Source organism: Vombatus ursinus, unplaced genomic scaffold, assembly GCF_900497805.2.
Source record: "Vombatus ursinus unplaced genomic scaffold, bare-nosed wombat genome assembly UNPS02011591.1, whole genome shotgun sequence".
Classification (NCBI taxonomy): domain Eukaryota; kingdom Metazoa; phylum Chordata; class Mammalia; order Diprotodontia; family Vombatidae; genus Vombatus; species Vombatus ursinus.
In genome coordinates this window covers 5,153,009-5,174,582 of record NW_020951369.1, presented here as the reverse complement: position 1 = coordinate 5,174,582, position 21,574 = coordinate 5,153,009, and the positions used below count along the sequence as shown (strand labels likewise).

The window sequence follows — 21,574 nt, the reverse complement described above, 5'->3', positions numbered from 1 at the left end:
AACTCAGCCACTTTAACAATACTGTTGACAGCTAGCAGTCACATTTTTATTTCACTCTATACTTGTAGAAAGAGCACAGTGTGTGAGTGAAGTTCCATCCCAGTGCTAACGACAATCCGTACAGTAGAATGAGAGGTGCAAAGGGATACAAAAGAATTACCGTGTTTTTCAAAAACGGCAGTGCTGGAAAGCAAGGAAACAAATCCAGATGAATAAAAAAGTAAATAAAATACTAATTTCTAATTACAAATCTTGAAATCTAGTTTGGGTTGTGCAAAAATAATCGGTATTTTGCTAGCAACCATGTGAAAAAAAGGTTCCAAATCATGAATAAGAAAAATGCAAATTAGAAATACTCAGAGTTTCTGTCTTACGCTCCTTTGTTCCAGAAATACCACTACTAATAATATATCACAAAGAAATCTAAGAAAGGAAAGGCCTCATATGTACAAAAATAGCAGTATTTTAGTAGTAGTAAAGAATTAGAAACAAAGTGGGTACCCTATAATCAGGGAATGGCTGCATATATTATGGCAAATTAAAGACTCAAGAACTCTGTCGAATGCAGTGATCAGTCACAATTCCAGAAGATTAAAAAAGCATGCTTCTTCAAGCAAGGTGAATAACTACAGGATGTACCTGATATACATTTTCAGGCATGACCAATGTGTATTCACAAGTTTTGCTGAACTATACCTGAAATTTCAAGGGAAGGCTTTTATTCTGAGGGAGAAAGTTAGTGGGAGATGTATGGTGGGGGTAGAAACAGTGATTCAAAAATAGAGAGTATCAATATTTAAAAATACCAGAAAATATTATAGAAGGGGGCAAATAAATACAAGGGGAAGGGGAAGAGAAGAGGGTGTATCAGCACTACCTACTAAATTTCATACTTGTATATAAAAAGTTTCCTGGCTTGACAATGACCTCCCCACCGCCAGCTCCACCTCTGACAGAGGGAATCCCAAGTCTCCGTCCCGTTCCCAGCTCCCCTGTGGTGGTGAGTGAGTACCCTCCAGGGTCCTTGCCATGCACCATATATAAGTACTCCTGGGCTGGCCATCAGATCTGCCTTTGAATCCTTAGAACTTCTAGACGTTTCTGCCCATCCTGCAGCCCACGTCCTCCTCCTATGAGTTATCGCTTCCAATTACACAAGAACTCCTTGAGTTCAGGGACTATCTTTTTCTATTTGTTTCCTTAGCATTTAGCACAGTGTTTATCTTGATCCATAAAGCAAGGACTGCCCTAATGTATACCTTGAAACTCAAATTTGTCTGTCGCTACAGTTCTGACAGCAATTAAAGAGTACTCAGACTAGCTAAGAGGAAGTTAGAGGAAAGAAAAAAAAGAGATTATTTCAGAACAGTTACCGAACATAAAACATGCCAAGCCAGTTGAGAATTTACAAAAACATAATGCTTTATAAGTAAATATCCTCCAAGTACCAAAAAATGGAGATGTTTGAAAAAGCAACTGTGGTTAGTAAAATAAGGCAGAGACACTTGCACCAAACTTGAGGTAAAAATTAGAACACTAAATAATACAAATTCTAACAATACCTATAAAGCCTAGGTACAGAAGGGCCATTTTTAAAGACAAAGCATATGTTAAGGCCCCAAATCTAGCATTATTTGCAGTGGGGAAACATTAGAAGCTTTACCCATAAATCCAGGATTGAAGTAAGGATGCTCCTCCTTTCTACCACTGTTAGTTGACAAAGTTCTAAAAATGCTACTGATGGGGCAGCTCGGTGGCGCAGTGGACAGAGCACTGGCCCTGAATTCAGGAGGACCTGAGTTCAAATCCAGCCTCAGACCAACCACTTGACACGTACTAGCTGTGTGACCCTGAGCAAGTCACTTAACCCCACTGCCTAGCCAAAAAAAAAATAAAAATAAAAATAAAAATGCTACTGAGACCACTAAAGGCATAAAGAACCAAAATTATTCCTATTTTCTGACATGATGGTTTACCTAGAAAACCCCAAAGAATCAGCAAAGAAACTAATTCAGACAATTAATAGCTTAGCTCAAGTAGCTAGATATATAATAGTTTCCAAACAAATTCTAGCTATTTTTCTCTTGGTGTTTTTAATATATAAAGTTTACAGTTTTTGAAGAAAAGCAACACCCCCCCCCCAAAAAAAACCAACCTCTACCTCTCAGGGCTTTAGCAAACAAAAATTCCAAACACACACAGAGGATATTGGTACAATGGCTAGTAATTTTATCTCCCAAAACAGCCCTCTGCATAAAAATACCATTTGGTTTTAGGGTTTCTCTCTCTCTTTTTTTTGTTTCCCAAGATGAACTTATAGTAAGGGACTTAGGGTCCTAAGGGAATCTTTATTATATGCTAAATAGACATCTGTTGAATTAAGAAATACAGAATTTAGTGAATTCCAAGCAGCTGAATATATGTGTGGCTTCAGCTAGATACAGCATCTGGCTGAAGAGCTGGGTGAGAAAAAGGCCATAAAGCTATTGCAAGTAATCTGTAAAACTGAATGTTGGAAGACAATAAATAAATTATATAATTTGTTTCCTTGCTTTCTAACATTAGATATTTTTAATAAATTTCAATTCTTGGTTATACTTACCACTGTATCCTAGGAATGTTACATAGATATAATAACCAACTGCAATCAACCATAATGTATTTCCGACAAAGTAGCCAATAAATGTATCTGTCATGATAACATCTGTAAGAAAAGAAAAAAAAACTTTACTATTATGTACAATGAAGATGACGATGCCATTTTGAAACTGATGTGCTACTTACAGTTAATGAAAAAAAGCTGGATAAAATGCAGAATGACTAGTAGTGGATAGAAAGCGTTCAAATGGACGTCAAAGGCATATCCCCATTCTACATCATAGTCCCTGCTCTGTCGCTTCACTAAGTACTTGTTAGAGATAAACCTAATGGAAAATAAATTCAAAAGAACATAATGAGACAAGATGAAAATATGAAATGATTTCATAAAGTTAACAAGTGATAAAAATATTCACATATCATAGTAACCACAGTATCCTAACTATAGCAACTATATAATAATATAGTAATATTACTATAGTAACATTCATTACTCAAACATTTATTAAACGTGTAGAATAAAAACTAAATTTGGGTTACAAATTCAATTTTATACATTTATATCAACTGTACAATAATGACAGTTGTTAACATATTAACATATTCAAAGAAATCCCTCCGCCAAAACACTTTTCAGTTTTATTATGAAAATGTGAGTTTATTCCCTGTTTCAATCAAAATTTCAAAAGAACGAATAGAAGAAACTGGAAGACATACAGAAAGACAATGGCCTTGCTATCACTGACTCAGTATTCTAAAAATGAAAGTAATGTAATGACAGCACTTTAAGGCACTTTAATAACTGACTCATTTACAGAGGCAGTTTGTTCCAATTCCCCCCCCCCAGGAACATTTTTTTCTTCATTCATAACCTAAATACACTTAGCATATTATTGTATAACAAGATTGTTGACTCAACAATCACTTATTAAATACCCTTTATATTAAGTAAGGCTCTGCCAGGTACTGAGGATACAAAGACAAAATAGTATCTATTTCCACATGTAAAGAAGATAATTTGAAGATGGAGATAGCACTAGCAACTGGAGGAAGCAATATGATCATTCTGTGTCTTCATAAAATACTGTAGTAGCTAGCTATGTGATGATGGAAAATGGGAAAGACTTAAAAACTACCAATTAGTAGGGTCCTAAAATAATCTAGATGAGAGGTGATAAGGTCCTGAAGATAGGTTTTGTCCAGCAGATATAAAGGTGGTAATGGAAAGAAAAGCTGTGAAAATAAACATCACAGAGATTAGCAATTCATTAACTATAGAGAGTAAAGTCAGTAACCAAACATGAAAAGCAGATCATATATTTTTCACAGTTTATAGAGGATAAGTTCTTAACTAAGGAATAAAGACAACTGCAAAAAATAAAAGATGATTTTGATTAGATTAATTTGAAAACTTTTTTTTACACAAATAAAATAATATGCTTAGGATAAGAAGGGAAATAGTAGAATGGGAGTGGGGAAATCTTATATTTCCAATAAAGAAGGGTTTGGTATCCAAGATGCAAAGACAATCAACAGAAATATAAAAGACCAAAAATCACTTAAAAGACAAGTGGTCCAAGGATATGAAAACAGTTCTCAAAAGAAGTGAAAACTATTAGCTACTATATGAAAGAATGCTACAAATCACAAATAGTAAAAGAAATGCAAATCAAAACCACCCTGAGGGCAAAAATGAGGAGTGTAGGAATAAGTCATATTGGAGGGATTGTTGGTGCAGTTGTGAACTGATACAATCATACTCAAAAGCAATCAGTAATCATGCAAATGAAGTGTCTAAAATGCCCACTCCTTTGACTCAAGAGTTGCCACTGTTAGGCTAATACCACAAGAATGTGAGAATGACAAAAAGACAGGCACTATGTACACCAAAATATTTATAGTAACACCTTTTGTGGTAGTAAAGAACTGGACTTGAAGTAAATGCCCATTGGGAAATGTCTCAATTGTGGTACATGAATATAACAGAATATTATTGCACTGTAATGAACGTGATGAATACAAAGAATAGAAAGATATATGAAAAGATGCAAAGTTAAGTAAGTAGGACAAGAAAAACATTTCCATTGCTGTAGAAAGGACAACAAAATAAATGAAACTCAATGCTGTGAAATTACAATATAGCAGCTTGGCCCCAAGAAAGTATACAAGATGACATCTCCCTAGATAAAGCAACAGCAAAAATAAACTTAATTAACAAGAAAAAAGAGGGAAACTATTTTCCTGAAGGTAACATTGCCAATGAATTAATTTCAATACTTAACATATAATTTCCAAATGGCATAGATTCTAACTACATGAAGGAAAAGCTAAATGAACTACAAGGAGAAATAATAAAACTATAACAATGAGGGACCTCCATTTACCACTATCAGCTCTAGATAAATCTAATTAATAAAAAAACAAGAAAGACATTAAGGACCTGAATAAAATTTTACAAGAATCAGACATGATATACACCTGACAATTACTGAATGAAAACGGAAAGGAGTACGTATTTCTAAGGTGTACAGCACCTTTACAAAAATTCTGTGTTCAGAAAGAAATCTCAAAAACAAATGCAGACAGTATTTTCATTTTGGGTTTTTTTTGTGTGTTTTTTTTTCTTTTGTTCTATTTCTTCTTTCACAACATGACTAATGTGGAAATATATTTAACATGATTGCACATGAATAACCTATATCAGATTGCTTGCCCTCTTGGTAAGAAGGTAGGGAGAAAAATGTGGAACTCAAAAGTCCTATAAAAAATGAATGTTGAATGACTAATGTGAAAATGTTAAATATGAATGTATAGGTAGAGCCTAAATCAGATTACATGCCATCTTGGGGAGGGGGGAGAGGAAGAAAATTTAGGACTCAAAATCTTATGGCAATGTATGTTGAAAACTAAAAATAAATTAAGAAACTTTTAGAGTATCCCCCATACATACATATATGTATATAGGTATATACATGCACATACACAGACATTTGAGTCATATAAGTATACTATTAATGATATACATTATAAAACTTATTTGAAAATACAAATTTGAAAAGGTTAAAAAAAATGTTGAAAATAAACAAAAAAAAAAGGTGGGGAACAAAGCAGATGGAAGACATTAGCATTAAGGGGAAATCTGCTTTTAGTAGAAGATAGAATTTTGGGTCAGACCTAAAGGAAACAATCTCATTGGCTTCCACAATCTCCACACTGGCTGCCTAGTCCCCCAAGGAACATAATAACCACCTCATATCCTCCTCATTCCAGGGATCCTGAACTCTCTAAGTCACTGTACAAATCCCATTCCCCACTGCCTACTTCCTTACTCCCATCCTCCTCAACCCAACACTCTTTCAGCCCCCCAAAATCCCACTCTAATTTGTCCCTTCTCCACTGTGCTTCTTTAAAATGTCTGTTCCACAGATAACAAACTTGCTTTCATCTTAAGCTTTTTCCTTTCTCACATCATCCTTTTGCACTTCCTGAGACCTGGGTCCTGAGAGCTAATAGAGAATATTACAAAAACTCGAGGAGAAAAGAATATTCAAGAGGACGTGGAGGACAATAGTTTCAAAAGCTGCAAAAAGGAAAAGGAGGAGTACTTGGAAAAAGTCCAAATTGAGATCTTTCATAATATTGGAGAAAGCGGTTTCAGGAGTCAAACTCAAGAATGGGAAGCAGAGGCAGCAAGAAATGATCCTTTTTAGAAAGATGGCCAACGAAAGGCAGAATTTAAGTTCCTTGAGGCAAGGAACTGTTTATTGTTTTTCTTTGTACCTCTAACCAAGACAATGCTTGGTTCATGAAAGCCTTTATCAAATTAACATGGAACTGAAGGGAAAGATGTAAGATAGTTTGAGGGCATAGCAGGGATGTGGTTTATTTTTACTAATGTTCCTTTTTTTAAAATATCTGTCACTTCTTGATACACTCCCCCAGTTCCACCGAATTCTCCCACTTAATAGAGAAAATCAATTAAGCAAAACTAATAAAAAGGGGCAGCTAGGTGGCACAGTGGATAGAGCTCTGGCCTTCGAGTCAGGAGGATCTGAGTTCAAATCCGGCCTCAGACACATAATACTTACATTGCCCAACAAAAACCAAAAAAAAAGAAAAGAAAAGGAAAAGAAAAAAAAAAAAATCAATAAAAAAATTTATTTAAAAAAAAAACTAATAAAGAAACCATTTTGGGGGGGGGTGAGGCAACTGGGGTTAAGTGACTTGCCCAGGGTCACACAGCTTGAAAGTGTCATGTGTCTGAGGTCACATTTGAACTCAGGTCCTCCTGACTCCAAGGCCAGATCTCTATCCACTGCGTCACCTAGCTGCCCCAAGAAACCATTTCAAACAACATATCCAACAAAATTTCAGTTTTCATACCTCACACCTCTTTTCTGCTGGAATAGGAATGTTTTAATCTGTTCTCTGGGACCAAGGTTGTTTACTGAAACTAACCTGAGATTACCAGCCTCTTAGTGTTGTTTTCATGTCCAATATTGTTATAATTTTGTACCTTGATTCCCCTAAGTCCTCTTTTCACTCTAGGCAGCTAGGTGGTACATTAGACAGAGCACTGGGCCTGATGTCAGAAAGAACCAAGTTCAACCCTTCTTAGCTCTGTGTGATCCTGGGCATCTCACTTAACTTCTGTTTGATTCAGTTTCCTCAACTGTAAAAACAGCACCCACCTTACAGGTTATTTTGAAGATAAAACAGTATTTGCAAGGTGCTTAGCATAGTACCTGGTACCCAGCAGACACTTAAAGTTTGTTCCCTTCCTTCTAAGTAACTTTCCATGTTTTCCCTTGTTTCTCTATGTCTTCATATTTACCACTTCAAAAGGCAAAATAATATTCAATCACATTTTAAATACTACATTTCCCAAACAATGCTTTGTTTCCTTCTTTTATTTTGGGGGGGGGGGCTACTTACAAAGAATGTTGCTATGAACATTTTATTACATGTGAAATCTTTGTCTTTGACTTCATAAATGAAAAAGCATTTATTGAGGGCTTACTAAGTGCCTGAATAATTCCTAATTGTTTTCCAATTCACACTCTACCAACAGTATAACTAGATGTCTCCCCATAGGATCCTTCAATATTTACTATTTCCATCTTTTATCATTTTTGCCAATTTGATTTTTTTTTTACCAGTCAAGCTTTTCCTATTCTAACCACTGATTCCATTAATATAAAAGCTTTTAAAGTTTTCTGACTGATATTGCTTACTTTATCTTTTATGATTACCTCTTTAAAAATTACATGCTACTGCCTTTCATTCTCCTTTATTTAAATATTACCTTTTATATTTAGATCATATACTCATTTGGAATTTATTATGGTATATCATATAAGATGCTAGTCCAAATCTAATTTATGCCAATTTGCTTTTTCCCCACCTCCATCAGTTCTTGTCAAACAGGGGTGGCAGGTTTCTTCTGGTGACTTATATTCATGAGTTTAATCAAATACTGAGCTAATGTGTTCAAGTGTTTTTATGTCTTAACTTATCTGATGTTTTACTGATAGACTTCTCTATTTTTTATTTCAGTACAAGCAGTTTTGATGATTACCACACAGCAGATATCAAACCATATTGTTAATTAGTTATCCATCATTTCTACTTTTGTTCATTAGATTCTTAAGCTTTTGTTCCTCCAGATAAATTTTGTTATTTTGTCTATAAAGCAAGCCCTTTGCAGGCTGATACAGTACTAAATCTTAAACCTGTTAAATTGCTATGCTCTAACCCAAACAATAAACGTCCTTATTTTCTGTATTTTGTGGCTATTTTAATTTAACTTGCAAATACACACAACACTTAACCTGAAATATTTTATTCCCTTGACAGTTATTTTTGAACACAGATTTCTCTTACTCTCCTACAGTTTTACTAGTAACACATAAAACGACTGATAATTTTTGTAGACTAATTTATATACTATATTACTAGAGGTATTTCCAATAATCCCCCCTGCCCCTGATGAATTCTGGGTTTCACTAAAACAAGGTTCTTAACCTTGTGTCATAGATGTCTTTGGCAGTCTGTTGAACTCCATCTTAGAATGTTTTTAAAGGCATGAAATAAAATACATAGGATACAAAGGAATTACAATGGAATATAGTTATCAAAATATTTTAAAAATAAGTTCAAAGACCTAGGTTAAGAACATGTGCACTAGGGGAAATAAAATTTACCAGGAAATAATATAAATCACTGCTTATGCAAATAAGGAAAACAAAATGCAGAGCCATCTCTTTCTGCCAACTCTATATGTATATTTATCTTTATTGATATAGCTATGTGTATCATCTATATGCAACTGTATTTATGTATAAATTATGTGTATATTTGTACATATGTATGTCTCTGTGTATTATGTATAGCTTGGTTTCAGGAGGACTGTTGGAAGATGACTGCAAGATAAGACATAGATGAATTCAGAGCTCCTAAAAACACCCCAATAAAACTTTAAATGCACCATTAACTGGTGAAATCAGGAGAATTAAATGTATACTATTCTACTCAGCCCAAGGGTACACAGGACAGCCTGGATCCTTCAGGAACCCAGAAGTTGATAATCCTGGGTAGATCAAAAGCAGTAGGTAAAGTAGCTTGATGGCAACTGGAATTCAACGTAAGAAGAGCAGGTGGGTTGTGGGGCTGGAAATGAAAGCCCAATGGCAAGAGAAGAACCCTAGCAAGGATAAAATGAGGTGATCCACAGTGGGAGTTCACCAGAGAAGGGCCTGAAGCAGTTCCCAAGCCCAAAAGCAGGGGGAGAGGTCCTCAGAAAGAGCCTAAGGCAATAGATAGTCTGGAGCCCTGTGACAAAGAGAAGCACCATGCCTCTGAATGCCTGGCACCCTGGGGTACCAATCACCAGGCACCCTGATGCCCAGAAGTAGGAAAATAAAAGCCACATGAAAAGTCTAACAAAAGGAGTGACCTAGTAGTCCTGTGGCAAGAGGGGACACATAGGAACAACCCAGTCTGAGATCAACCCCAGAATCCCTTTGAAGGAGAGGCCTAGTTTTATCTTACTTAGGGCAAAGCTTGCCCACTCCTTTTAGAAACTCAAGAGTAAAGCCTGACCAAATAAGACACTAACCTAACCCTCAACACACTGAAGTGCTAACATGAGCAAACTAAGGAAAATACCAAATATTAAGAGGAAATATCTGCCAGGTATGAACTCTAAGGAAGAGAGTGATCTCACAACAAATTCAATTAAAGCTTCTGAGAAAAATAAATATCCTGACTGTTAACAACTACAAAAGGATCTGGAAGAAATGATCAAGAGTTACAAAATGTTAAGAGCTAAGGAGGAAAGGAAGAGATGGTGGAAAACCTTCCCCAAGAAATGAATGGCTAGAAAATGAGAATGAGTCAAAAAGAAATCAACTTAGTGATAAAAAAAAATTAAATAAAATTGAATTTTTTAAGAAATAAATTTAAGTCAATGAATTTAAATACATTAAAAAAGAAATAAAAGATTAAAAACTGATCCGAAAAACAGGTTGTTGATATAGTCTAAGAATTATTAAACTATCGTAAAATCAGGACCAAAAAAAAAGCCTAAATATCATATTTCAAGATAATAGAAATAAAAACTGTCCAGAACTCTTAGAGTCAGAGGGCCAAGTGGAAAAAAAAAAAGACTAATCCATAGGTCACTTCCAAAAACCCTATGAATGAAATGAAATGAAAACTCAATGAAGCGAAAATCCCTTCTATGTCAAAGAAAAAATACTATAAAGCATCCCCCCCCAATTCAAATAACAAGAAATAGTAAGGACCACATACAAAGAGGAAAGCTTAGAACCCAATATTCTAAAAGGCAAAATACAAAGGACTACAACCAAGAATAACTTATCCAACAAAACTAAGTATAATCCTCCAGGAGGAAAAAAAAATGAGCCTTTAATAAACACAGAATTTTAAAGCATTTTTGATGAAAAGGCCAGAACTGAGTAGATATTTTAAAATAGAAATATAGCACCTAAGAGAAATATATAAAGGCACACATATTTGTTTAACTGGAAGAGCATATGTGGAGATTATTTATATGATAATGAGAGTATCAGGATCATATATTTATTTTATAGCAGGAGCTAGTAAAGTGGAACTTAAGATTATTTAAAATGCCCAGGTAAGTGGAGCAAGATGAGACAGAAAATACGGACAAATGAGTGAGGTATGATTAGTTCTGCTATTTTTTTGATGATACGAATTTGTTTCAATGTGATTGATATATTAGGAACATTTTGAGCATAATGTGAATTTTGAGTTTTCTTCTGTACCTTTTCTTCTTCAAGAAACAGCAAGAGAAAGAAAACTTTACCATTCACAGTAACTCACAACCCTTCTGGCCCCCATTTCTACGAGCAAACTTCGGGTATTTGTCAAAGTAAAGTGCTATATTTATTCAGTATCTTCTGGTATAGCTATCAGCAGAGAAAGGCTAGCTGTTCTTTCCACTATAACATTTGGACTCTAGGCACTCTAAGCCCATCAGCTCTCTATATAGAGACGTAGAGTAAGTTTTCTTAAAACCTTATAGTCATCAAGTAATAATTTCTAAAAGGATATTTTAAATGGGATAGTACAGAAGAATTAAAAGGTAAGGTGATAAAATTGCTTCTGAGTTACATTTATGGTACTCCCAGATGTTTCAAACCATTTTCTTTTTGGATTCAATGTTAATTATGCTCAAATTTTGAACTGGGATTTATATTTCAAAACTTTAGGATCACTGATATACCTTTTTTAAATAGAAGTTCTTATGTTTATGGTTTTGTTTGGATCTGCACTTCTTGTTTTTACACAAAAGTCATTTTGAAGAGACGGAATTCTATCTACCAAAACCAGAAAAAAGAGTATACAGGTAAATAAGATTTTTTTGAGTCAAGTTGCCTTTGGGCTCTTTTTCACATAAGACACCTGAAATATCTATGTCTTTGCACCCTTTAAACACAATTGATAGGATTTTGTTATATATGGATTGGCACAATGGCTTAAAGGTTATTTCTTGCTGAATGTCTTCTATTCCATTTTCTGATTCTTCAAAGTCTATGGTGTAATCACTTACTGTATCCAGTTATTTCCTTTAAAAATTGCTCCAATGAAGCCTTTCCCAAAGTATTTCAATTTTGTGAGCAATTCTTCTGGATTTGTTGTTTTGTATTAATGGAATAAGCACCTGCTTCCATCCCAGGCACTTGCATAGTCAATGTGCCATGGCAAGGGCTGCAGAGGTGCACTGCCAGCAGTCTCCCTGGCAAGTCTGGTGGCAGCCAGGACACTAAACCTAGATGCTCCCCTACCACCTCTTTACTTATTCTGGGTATAAACTCATTCTTGGTCATTTCTGGTCTGATGTTGAAGTCCAATAATTTTCTTGGGCAGAAAAAATACACCATTCTATCCAACTGAATAAACACTTATCAAGCACCTACTATCCTCTGTGCCAAGTGCTGGGAATACAATAAAAAGCCAGTTCCTTCCCTCAAGGAGCTTATAATCTAAAAGGGGAGCCACAGGGAAAAAGAGGCATAAAAGGCACAGGGGGAATATCAAGGGACACCCTATGCAGGGGGGGTACCTTGTTCTAGAGCTAAAACTAGGCAAAGCAGCAGATGCAAAGTGGATAGAACTAAGAGTCTAGTTTTTGTCCTCTACAAAGGAAGGCATTGGGAGGAGTTCAGTACTCCACTGTCCAATCAGAGGAGAGAGGAGGCTTAGGGCAGTGGAGTCAATAAGGCTTTCTTTGATCATTAATGTTTTTCTCTAATATAAGCTTAAAAAAAATCTTTTTTTCTTTTTGGTCAAACTTGGCCTTCCTTGTCAGCTCAGCGCATTCTGAACTTTAATACTACTGAACCTCCTCTTATGGGAACTACCATAGTCATACTCAGTTGCCTGTCCTTATTTCCATCTTCTCCATATGCCTTTTAAAATCCAAGTTGGTTGATGAGTTCCCTGTGTCCACCATGGTCTCTTTATACAACGTCAATTTTTCCCTATCAGATATTCTTCTTAGTGTCTTCAAAATCTCATTTTTGAGAGCTTCCCATTTCTCTTAGGCTGATTTCCTTCATAGACTTTTATGCCACTGAACCCCTTAAAATGTGCTCCTCCTCCCCCAATCTAGGCGACATGTCAGGCTACCTCTGGCTTTCCTCTTTCTGTCTATCACAAATTCTAAGATTTAATGGTACCTCTCCCAAAGATTCTCATCACATCTACCTAGCAACCTTTCTTCCTTGCTGGTGAAAATCAGACAGGGAATAAAAATTAGTATCATTGGCACTACCATCTTCTGAAGAATTACCATTAATGCAAACTAAAAAATTATTAACTGCTCTTCTCTGAATGAAGAGATAAAGTCTCCCATCACTACTACTATCATGCCTCCATACCAGGCTTATGATAGTTCCTGAACACTCTTATTTCCTTTCTGCTTATGTAGTCTTTAATATATTTTAAATGGCAATATCACAGATGCACTTCACCACGCTTACTCCCTTTGATACCTGGATTTCTTTACTAATATATCTTAATAAATACTTTTCTACCCCCAACTCTACCTTTTTTCTTCCTTTTGAATAAAGTAATAACTTCCATAGTTTTATTCAGCCACAGAGCTCATTCTAGAAGTTATATTTGATTGTTTACATTAAGATCTCTAGTTTGTCTTGTCTGTTTACCCAAATTTAGTACATTTGCTTATAGGTATTTAAGGCCAAAGGGTCTTACTGCAGACTCCTTTCTCAGATTTTTGCCTCTTCTGAATTTCTGGACATCTCTTCCATTATTTTTCAAACACTGAAGTTATTCTTTGTGGCATCAAGCTTGGTGGATTTACCTGGGCAGCTTCTCCTCTTCCTCCACCTGATTTATGGTTTTGTTTTTAAGTTAAAAGAATTTTTAAGATTAGATTTTTAATACTCTAGGCAAATACATTTTTATCAGTCCTTTTTAAGTGTACTCCATCCTTGGATGAAGTCCCATCATTCCAGAAACTCAAGTTCATTCTCAATGACCTATTTAATTAGGTTTATATTCTTCACATCTGTCTTCCCAAATTCTCACCTAAAATTGGCAGTAGAGAAGAAAACACTCTAAAATTTTCAGTTTATTGCATTTCTTTAAAATCTCTGCTAAAAGATTCCAGATTCATTTTGGCAGTAACATTTATTCATCAGTGAATCATCAGAAGTGGATAGTATTTATGTGGTTTGATAAATGTTGAGGAAGTCCTCTATCACATCTTGAATACATACCCCAGGGAAGGCAGGAGACTTCTATATTGTTATCAAGTCAGCTGGGAGCTAAAAACTATCATTTCTCGTCTCTTCTGAGCTATATGAGGTGATCTCAACCAAAAGCACCTGTGTATCCACATAATCATTCCTTGGAGGACAAGTAGCTCTTTCCTTCTTGGAAACAGCCAATTATTGTCATTTAGCTCCAAGAGTTCAGTGGTCTCTTTTTTCTCCTTAGGATGCCACTCTTCTGTACTCCAGTCTCCTGACACCAGGCAATAATTCCTCTCTGCTGCTTAGGTTTTCTTTTCTTCTTTGTTTTGCCACTGAGCTGTTGCTTGCCAGTGGCAGAAATAAAAATATTTCCCACTCAGTACAGATCACTTCAAATTTCCTCCTTATCTTCATGGTAGAAGTCCTCATCTCTGCTAATCAATTCCCAGACATATATTCAACTTCAAGAGCTGTCAGTCTTCTTTTCACTTCCATGTCTCTGAGTCCAAAAACCTTCAGTTTTTCCAAATCTTCCCACACTTTCCACCACCAAATTCAGTTTCAGAACTTCTTCACAATTCTAACCCTGCCCTTCCCACCTCAATCACCTTCATAATTCCTTTTCCTTATCAGCTCAAGTCTTTCTCATTGCTTTTGTGGGAGCAACAGGAGAGTTCTAAGGCCTACTCGCACTTTTGATTTTTAAGAAAAAGCATATTTAACATAGAATGTTTATATTATAAGAATTACTTAATCAACCAACATTTATCAAATAACTACTTTGTGCCAGTGACTCTGGATACAAAGATAAAAATGAAACATTCTCTGCTCTTGAGGAGCTTATATTCCATAGAGGGAGAAAATGTGTACATATGCACGTATACACATATGTATATGCAAGATATATTCAAAATAAAAATAAGGTAATTTGAGATGTTCTAGCAGTTGCGGGCATCACGTACCATTTGAAGTGAACTTTGAAGGAAAATGGACTTCCAAGAGGCAGACATAAAAAGGAAGTATATTTCAGACATGTGTGACAACTTGAGTGAGAACAAAGAGATGGGAGATGGAACGTTGTGTATGAGAAACAGAACAGAACAGAGCCAGTCATCTAGTTCAAATTTACTTTATAGTTTAATAACCACAATAATGATGATTATTGCTAACATTTATATAGCACTTACTATGTGCTAAGCACTATGTTAAGTACTTTACAATTATCTCATTTGATCCTTACAACAACCTTGGAAGGCAAGTGTTATTATTAACTCCATTTTACAGATGAGGAAACTGAGACAAAGGCTAAGTAACTTTCCCCAAAATCACAGGATTTGAACACAAATTCTGTTACTCAAAGTTCAGCAATCCAGGTTCAGGGCTCTTTCCACTGCTCGGCCCTATCCATATCAACTTTTTTATCAATAAATGAATAAAATCGATGACAATGGAAAAAGTATCACGAGGAAATAAAATGTGAGATTACTAACAGAAATATCTTTTTCTGGAAGGCATCTAAAATGGACTATATGGCTTACATAGGTATGGCAAATCAGGAAAGGTAGGGCAGCACAAATATGATTTGCCTGACAAAGAGAAAATTTTAAAAAATAAAACAAAACAAAAAGTTGGATAAAAAGACCACAAAGTAGTAGATAGGAATGATACAGCATGGCCCTGAGGAATATGCAACCATTACTCTTAACTCACAAATTTTTAACCTACTACTGTCTGTGAAATTGTTGTTTTTTTTAAAAAATATAATAACTACATGAATATACCTAGGTTTCTTTGTAACAATACAGATTTTATTTTGTGCATTTAAAAACATTAGTCTGAGAAAGGATCCATAGGCTTCATGAGAATGCCAAAGGGTTAGAAGGTTAAGAACTCCTGTTCTAATTAAACTTCAGGGAAGAACATTGTACATTTCATTGTCTTAATATTAAGGATAACACATCTATATGGTATAGAACAAACTCTGGAACAGAATAATTCAGGAAGCAGTAAAAACTTGGGTCTTGGATTATGGCTTTCTATGTTTCTATGGTTCACTGACTCAAAGCAATGTGCTTACTAGATACTGAACTGTAATAGGTATATCAAAGTTTTTTAATTTTTAGAAAATTAAGTTGTCCAATTAAGGATATGAAGATACTAAGTTATTACTAGCAAGTTACAGAAGTGTAAGATTTGGTACTGATGGATTTCCAAATGTAATAGTTACATACTATCTGACTTTTAGCTGCATATAGAATGTAGTACTACAGTTGGGGCTGTAAAGAAAAGAGAAGAATGATTCACATATTCAAAGTGTTTACAGTCTTGCAGCTTTGTTCATCGCCACTCTGTGGGGGGAAAACATTTGCCACAACTATTTACTCTCAGTCAAAATGTCAAGAGAGAGCAACATACATTTAAAAAAAAAATTGGGAGATTTGTAAGCTTAAGAATAAACCTGGAATTCATAATTACATCTGTTTAAAAACAGACATAAAGATGAAGTTTGGGCCCAAAGAGGACATATGTAAATGGATGTCCCTCCCTTTCTCAGAGGCAGGAGACCTTGGTATAGAGTTCTGCATGTTACTTCAGGTTGGTTGATCTGTTACTTAATTACCCCAGATAGATCTTTTTCCTCTCTTAAATTTCTTTTTTATAAGAGACAGAATTCTGGGGCAGGGAGAAGGGAGGGATATGTTGGGAAATGTAAGTAATATAAAAATAAGAGATATTAATAATTTTAGTTCAATAAGAACATCAGATATTGAGAATCCTTTCAGTAAAACATCACTGTGCATTCTTTAAGGCAATAAAAGTTAAAAAGTCCTTTCCTTTTCAAACATGTTTCATTAATGATAAAGGCTAAGGAAAAAATTAAGATTGTAGCAGCTATACATCTACAGTAGATCATCTGCCAAATGCCATTGAAAAGACTGCTTCAAGTAAAGGAGGGCTAACCAGGAAATTTGTGTAAGATTAGTTGTTTTGTTTGAATTAATAATCATTGTTTTGATTCAATTCTTGGCTGCTCTTTGACAAGATAGGCCTTACTCTGGATTATTTACTGATGCTGAGAACAGCTGAGATAAGTTTATATGAAATCTCGACTATCCTCATCAACCCTTTTCAATTAGTCTTGTGACCTCTTGTTTTAATTTTATTAGCTTCTATATCTTAGAAACAAATAACTTAAGGGTTTATAGCAGTGCCTAAAAAAACCAAAAAGTGTGGTACTTACCACATCAGAGTTGATATTAAAAGGCCAACACCCACACAGTCTATAAACACAACCCAAAGGAGAAGCTTTACGGTTTCAAAAAATCCCATATCCAGGACAAATCCAAATCCTATAGTGGACACTGAAAGGAAGATTAAAAATACATGAATTAAAGTCTTTGATCCCTGACTGCAGATGATGCTCTAAGGCAACAAATCAGTATTTCAAGTAAATTCAACATTAATTCACCTTACAGAAGAGCCCTCAATGTCAATTATGTCATTGTCAACCTTATGCTAGAGTCACAATGAAATAGCTGGACAAGGTTCCCTTTTATTTAAATTTACATTAGCGATTTCAAAATTTTAATTCCTGCTTCACTTAATTGTGCTGAATTCCTAATCTCAATAGTTTTCATAGTAAAATGTTACTTCAGGTTCACTTTGCTTAGGACTTCACAGCAAAGGCCAGATTCAATTGTTCCCTGTCCAATAAGCTTTAATGTGAATGTTTTTACTCAGATGAAACCATTATCTGATCTTATTTAATTTGAGAGAATGTAGCGTTTCCTGTGGCAACATCTTTTGACAACTCCAGAAAAGCTTATTTTTTGAAGTATTCCCAAATTCCATTAACAATTCACATTCAGATCTTCCCCATTAAGGGCACAATCTTCCTGATCAATCTTCTCAGTTGAAACATTTGACTTGTTATTAAATTTTAATGTACACGTGCTAAGATACTTACCACAGAGCCAGATACTCAGCAACACCAAGAAGGCAGGATCATCTCGTGCCCACTGATCCTTTGTTTGTTTTCGGTAATGAAAGTTTCTGTAAACTCTTTGTGGAGAAGTGAAAAGATAGAGCATCTGCCAGGCGGCAAACTCAAAGTCCATCTGCCTGAATCGGAAGAGCCTCCGAAGATACTTGTAGCGTTTTGCTCCAGCCGTGTGCCTTGCTGCATCCCTGGAATTCAAGGCACCATTCCCCTGTAATCGGGAATTCATTGACGTGGTTGGTAACATCTTTCTGGATTAAAGAAAAATAAAAATAATCTGTCTTATAAGAAAGCAGTATGATATTAAGTGATAACCAAACTTTTTTGTTAGACGTATGCCTTCCTCTAGTAATTATACCTAAGAATGAAAGAGGTAAAAGACCCTTTAAATCGCTACCTAAACATTCTAGGTAGGGCCAGCGATGGACATTCAAAGAAGAGTCTTGACATTCTGTTTGGCCCTTGTGCTGGAGCCCCCACTAATTAATACCAATGACTAGTGAGTCTGGGTTACAGTAGCCCTTAAAAATATTCATAGTACTATATCTATATTGTCATTAGTACTCTGAGAATCACTGCATTAGGCCCTTTATGTGGGGAGCAAACATTCACACATATCTGAGTACTACATATATGCCAATTTAGTCCACTAACACCAAATATTTTCTCAGACCAGCTACACCAAATTTATGTGCCTTCTGACTTTGTTAGTGCTACTTCTTCCTCCATTTAGAATCACAGTTAAGTTGTCAAGTTATTTTTCTTAAGCAAGTTTCACAAGGTCTCTTACTTTTTAAAAAGCCATTTCCTTCTGTTTCTAGCTGTTGACAATTACTTCACAATAATAAAGCTGGAGGAAAAAAGAGAAGAAAACTTGTAAGCAGTAGCCAAGTAAGGAACTCGATGTACCTGAGGTAAGGACAGCAACACAACCAATTAAGAATGTAAAATCACTTCTACATTGGCAATATGTAAAAACATGCAGGTTTAATGAACAAACGCCACCATCTAAAATTGAACTCCTAAATAAACCATCTACATTTAGTTAAATCAAGGTCAGATCAATGAAGTTTCACATAAGGAAAGCAAATGGCCTTGCCACAGACAACCACACTGTCATTATTGTAGGAGGTACAAAATCTCAATCCTAATTCCAACCAACTAGACCAACAGGAAGAATAGTACTGCAGCTTATTCTAAATCTTTCATTCTCACTATATTACAATGTCCTTTCAATGAGTTTTAGTTTCATAAAAAGAAGAAATGATATATAGGTATCCAGGAAACTAGTATTGGAGTCAACAGTAATTCACACTGTGTCTCTTTAGATTACTGTATCATGATTGCCCAAATACTTACAACCATGTTTGATCAACATCAGTCTCCAGTCAGGTTAAGTATATTAGGATGTGTTTGCTAGTAACAAATAAACTTGGAAGCGTGGTGTTTTTTTTTAATCTTTGTATCCCCAGTACCTGGGGCTGTGCCTCCTATGTAGTGCTTAATATATATTTGTTGAATAACTCAATGAATCTCTGAGTACGTATATCAAAATCCAATAAACATTTATTAAACTGTTGTTATGTGAAGAGTACTTTAGGCACTTATGGAGGTGACAGGTGAATACAGGAAAATAACTATCACACAAAATAATACATAATTGCCTTAGAGGGATAAGCGAAATGTGCCAGGGATTCTCACTTTGAATTTATATACACCTATATTATACTTAGCACCAGAGGAGATGAGAATACATGTTCACTCACCACTTTCCAATAGTTACCAGATGTGTGACTATAAGCAAGTCAACTCAAAATTTCTCCTAATCTATAAAATAAGAAGCATAATTCCTTTAGTACTTACTTCACAGGGTGGATGTGAAGTTCAAATGAGAGAAGTAAAGCCCTTTGCAAGATGCATTTTATAAATAACAGTATCGGTAAATATTTATGGAGATCACCCCTACCGTAGACTCTGTAGGTCCCAATTAAGTCACTTACCAAGGTGACTGTCTTATCTAATTCTTACATCTGAAGTCATAACTAGGAACCCAAGGCAAATTCAATTGGGCTAGAGGGTTGTGGCCAAGGCAGATCCATCTGGGTTCAAAGTAGGAACACACCTCTGTTTGGCTGAAGATAGAGGTAGTGGAAGTTGAATATAAAAGAACTGAAAAACCAGGGTTTTGGGAACGTATAAAGATGGGAGGAGAATGGTTAGATGGAGAAAAAGACTCTTGAACTCAACTTATTCAAGAGGAAGATTGATGTGGACAGACTGGATCAAGCTTTAAAGGAAGAAATCTAACTGCTTAGTGACAGTGGGTGAGAGAGTCTGAAAGCTGCAGTGATTATGCCAACCCTTTGTGGTCCTGTATAAACAGTACCTATCCTGGGAGAGGATGGCAATAGCTGTAGTGTCTTCAAAACTAAGCTAGGTGTTAGTGAAGACTACAAGATGAAAGACATTTGAAAGGAAAAGATTAGAGATTCGTTGGCTCATTAATTTGGAATTGGAATGGGCCTTGGAGGCCTCGTCTAAAGACGAAAACTGAAGCCCAGAGAGGCAGAGAGACACAAACATGATTCCAAGTCAGGTCCACTAATAAATGCTATGACAACATAACACAACTGGGGAAGGTTCTCAGTGCAAAGGAGGGAAGGGATGAAGGTAGAGGAGGAGCCAGCTAACAAGGCATCCCCTTCGTGGCCTGAGCGTCCACCTGATTCCGCACCAATCCATCTCGCCCGGCGCCTTGGCCAGGTGGCAAGCGGGCGACGAGGGAAAGGGCTGGTCGGTCCCCGGGAGGAGTAGTAAACGCACACAACCCGCCCCGCCCAGGTAGGTGCACCTGTGGCTTGGATCGCCCCGGGCTCAGGCCCGAGTGGGCGGTGGCCGAGTTTGGGCGTGTCCGGGACTGAGCCCCGGGGGTACCCCAGGCCCCGAGCCCCCTCCGTCCCCCGCAGGCCGCGGCCTCGGCAGGCTGACTGACGCTCCTGAGGACCCCAGTCACTTCCCAATTATTAATGACACCTTCGGAACCTCCCTCTGGGCGGCTGCGACCCTCCCCCCTCTCCCGCCAGCCCCGGGGAGTCTCGGGGAGGGGGCGCTGCAGGCACGGGGGCTCCTTGTGACGTAGCGAGACGCGCAGCCAAAGGCAGCCGGGAGAAAAGTCGCTCGAGCTTCGCGGCGCGTGCGCGGGGCGCGCCCGACGGAGGAGGGGCAGTGAGGACGGGGCGGGGGATGGGGAAGCCCTCGGTACTCACCTGGAGCCCGGCTGGGGCCTCGGCCCGGATCCGTAATCCCCCCCGCCACCTCTGTTCAGTAGTCGAGCCAGGCGCCCGCCCCGGCTCCGGTTCCCCTTCCTTCCTGCTACGTAGTTGGTCTTCGTCACTCCGAGAGCTAGGCAAATCACGTGCTTCTCCCACTTCCGCTGAGCTTCCTGCCGGAGGACTTTCGGAGTCTTGGATTCCGGTGGCTGCGACTCCGAAGCCGGAAGGAGCTTATCCCTACTTCCTGCCTCTTCCTCTCCAACGCCCTCCTCCGCCCCCTCCGCCATCACGGGTGCTGGCGTCCAGAAGGTTGCTCCTGCCGGAAGTGGAGGCAGCCCAGGGCGGGTGGGGGCGGTGTCGAGAACGCTGCACGCGGTGTTTGTTGAAGGCTCCGGGCTTGGCTCTGGGGGTGGCTCTCGGTCCTCTGAGTCGGAGGC

At 37.1% G+C, this 21,574-nt stretch overlaps 1 protein-coding gene across 2 annotated transcripts; it reads right to left on the bottom strand.

Moving 5' to 3' along the window:
- Positions 1 to 24: 24 nt before the first annotated feature.
- UNC50 (unc-50 inner nuclear membrane RNA binding protein) lies at positions 25 to 21,505 on the bottom strand. 2 transcript variants are annotated; one of them, XM_027856637.1, is made up of 7 exons: positions 21,132 to 21,221; positions 18,656 to 18,715; positions 17,833 to 18,116; positions 17,107 to 17,227; positions 2,785 to 2,924; positions 2,603 to 2,704; positions 25 to 183 (listed from the first exon to the last, which is right to left on the bottom strand). In XM_027856637.1, the coding sequence occupies exons 3-7, from the start codon at positions 18,110 to 18,112 to the stop codon at positions 47 to 49; spliced, it is 780 nt and encodes a 259-aa protein (XP_027712438.1). In that variant the 5' UTR covers positions 18,113 to 18,116; positions 18,656 to 18,715; positions 21,132 to 21,221; the 3' UTR covers positions 25 to 46. The 2 variants fall into 2 exon arrangements, with proteins under 2 accessions (XP_027712438.1, XP_027712439.1); XM_027856638.1 differs by lacking the exon at positions 18,656 to 18,715 and having other exon boundaries at positions 21,132 to 21,505.
- Positions 21,506 to 21,574: the final 69 nt, after the last annotated feature.

Coding starts and splice junctions, on each gene's coding strand:
- UNC50 (XM_027856638.1), bottom strand. CDS start 21,424: ATGGCGGAGGGGGCGGAGGAGGGCGTTGGAGAGGAAGAGGCAGGAAGT. Junction 18,117..21,131: donor AGGCCCCAGCCGGGCTCCAG/GTGAGTACCGAG, acceptor TCTTTAATCCAG/AAAGATGTTACCAACCACGT. Junction 17,228..17,832: donor GCTGAGTATCTGGCTCTGTG/GTAAGTATCTTA, acceptor TCTTCCTTTCAG/TGTCCACTATAGGATTTGGA.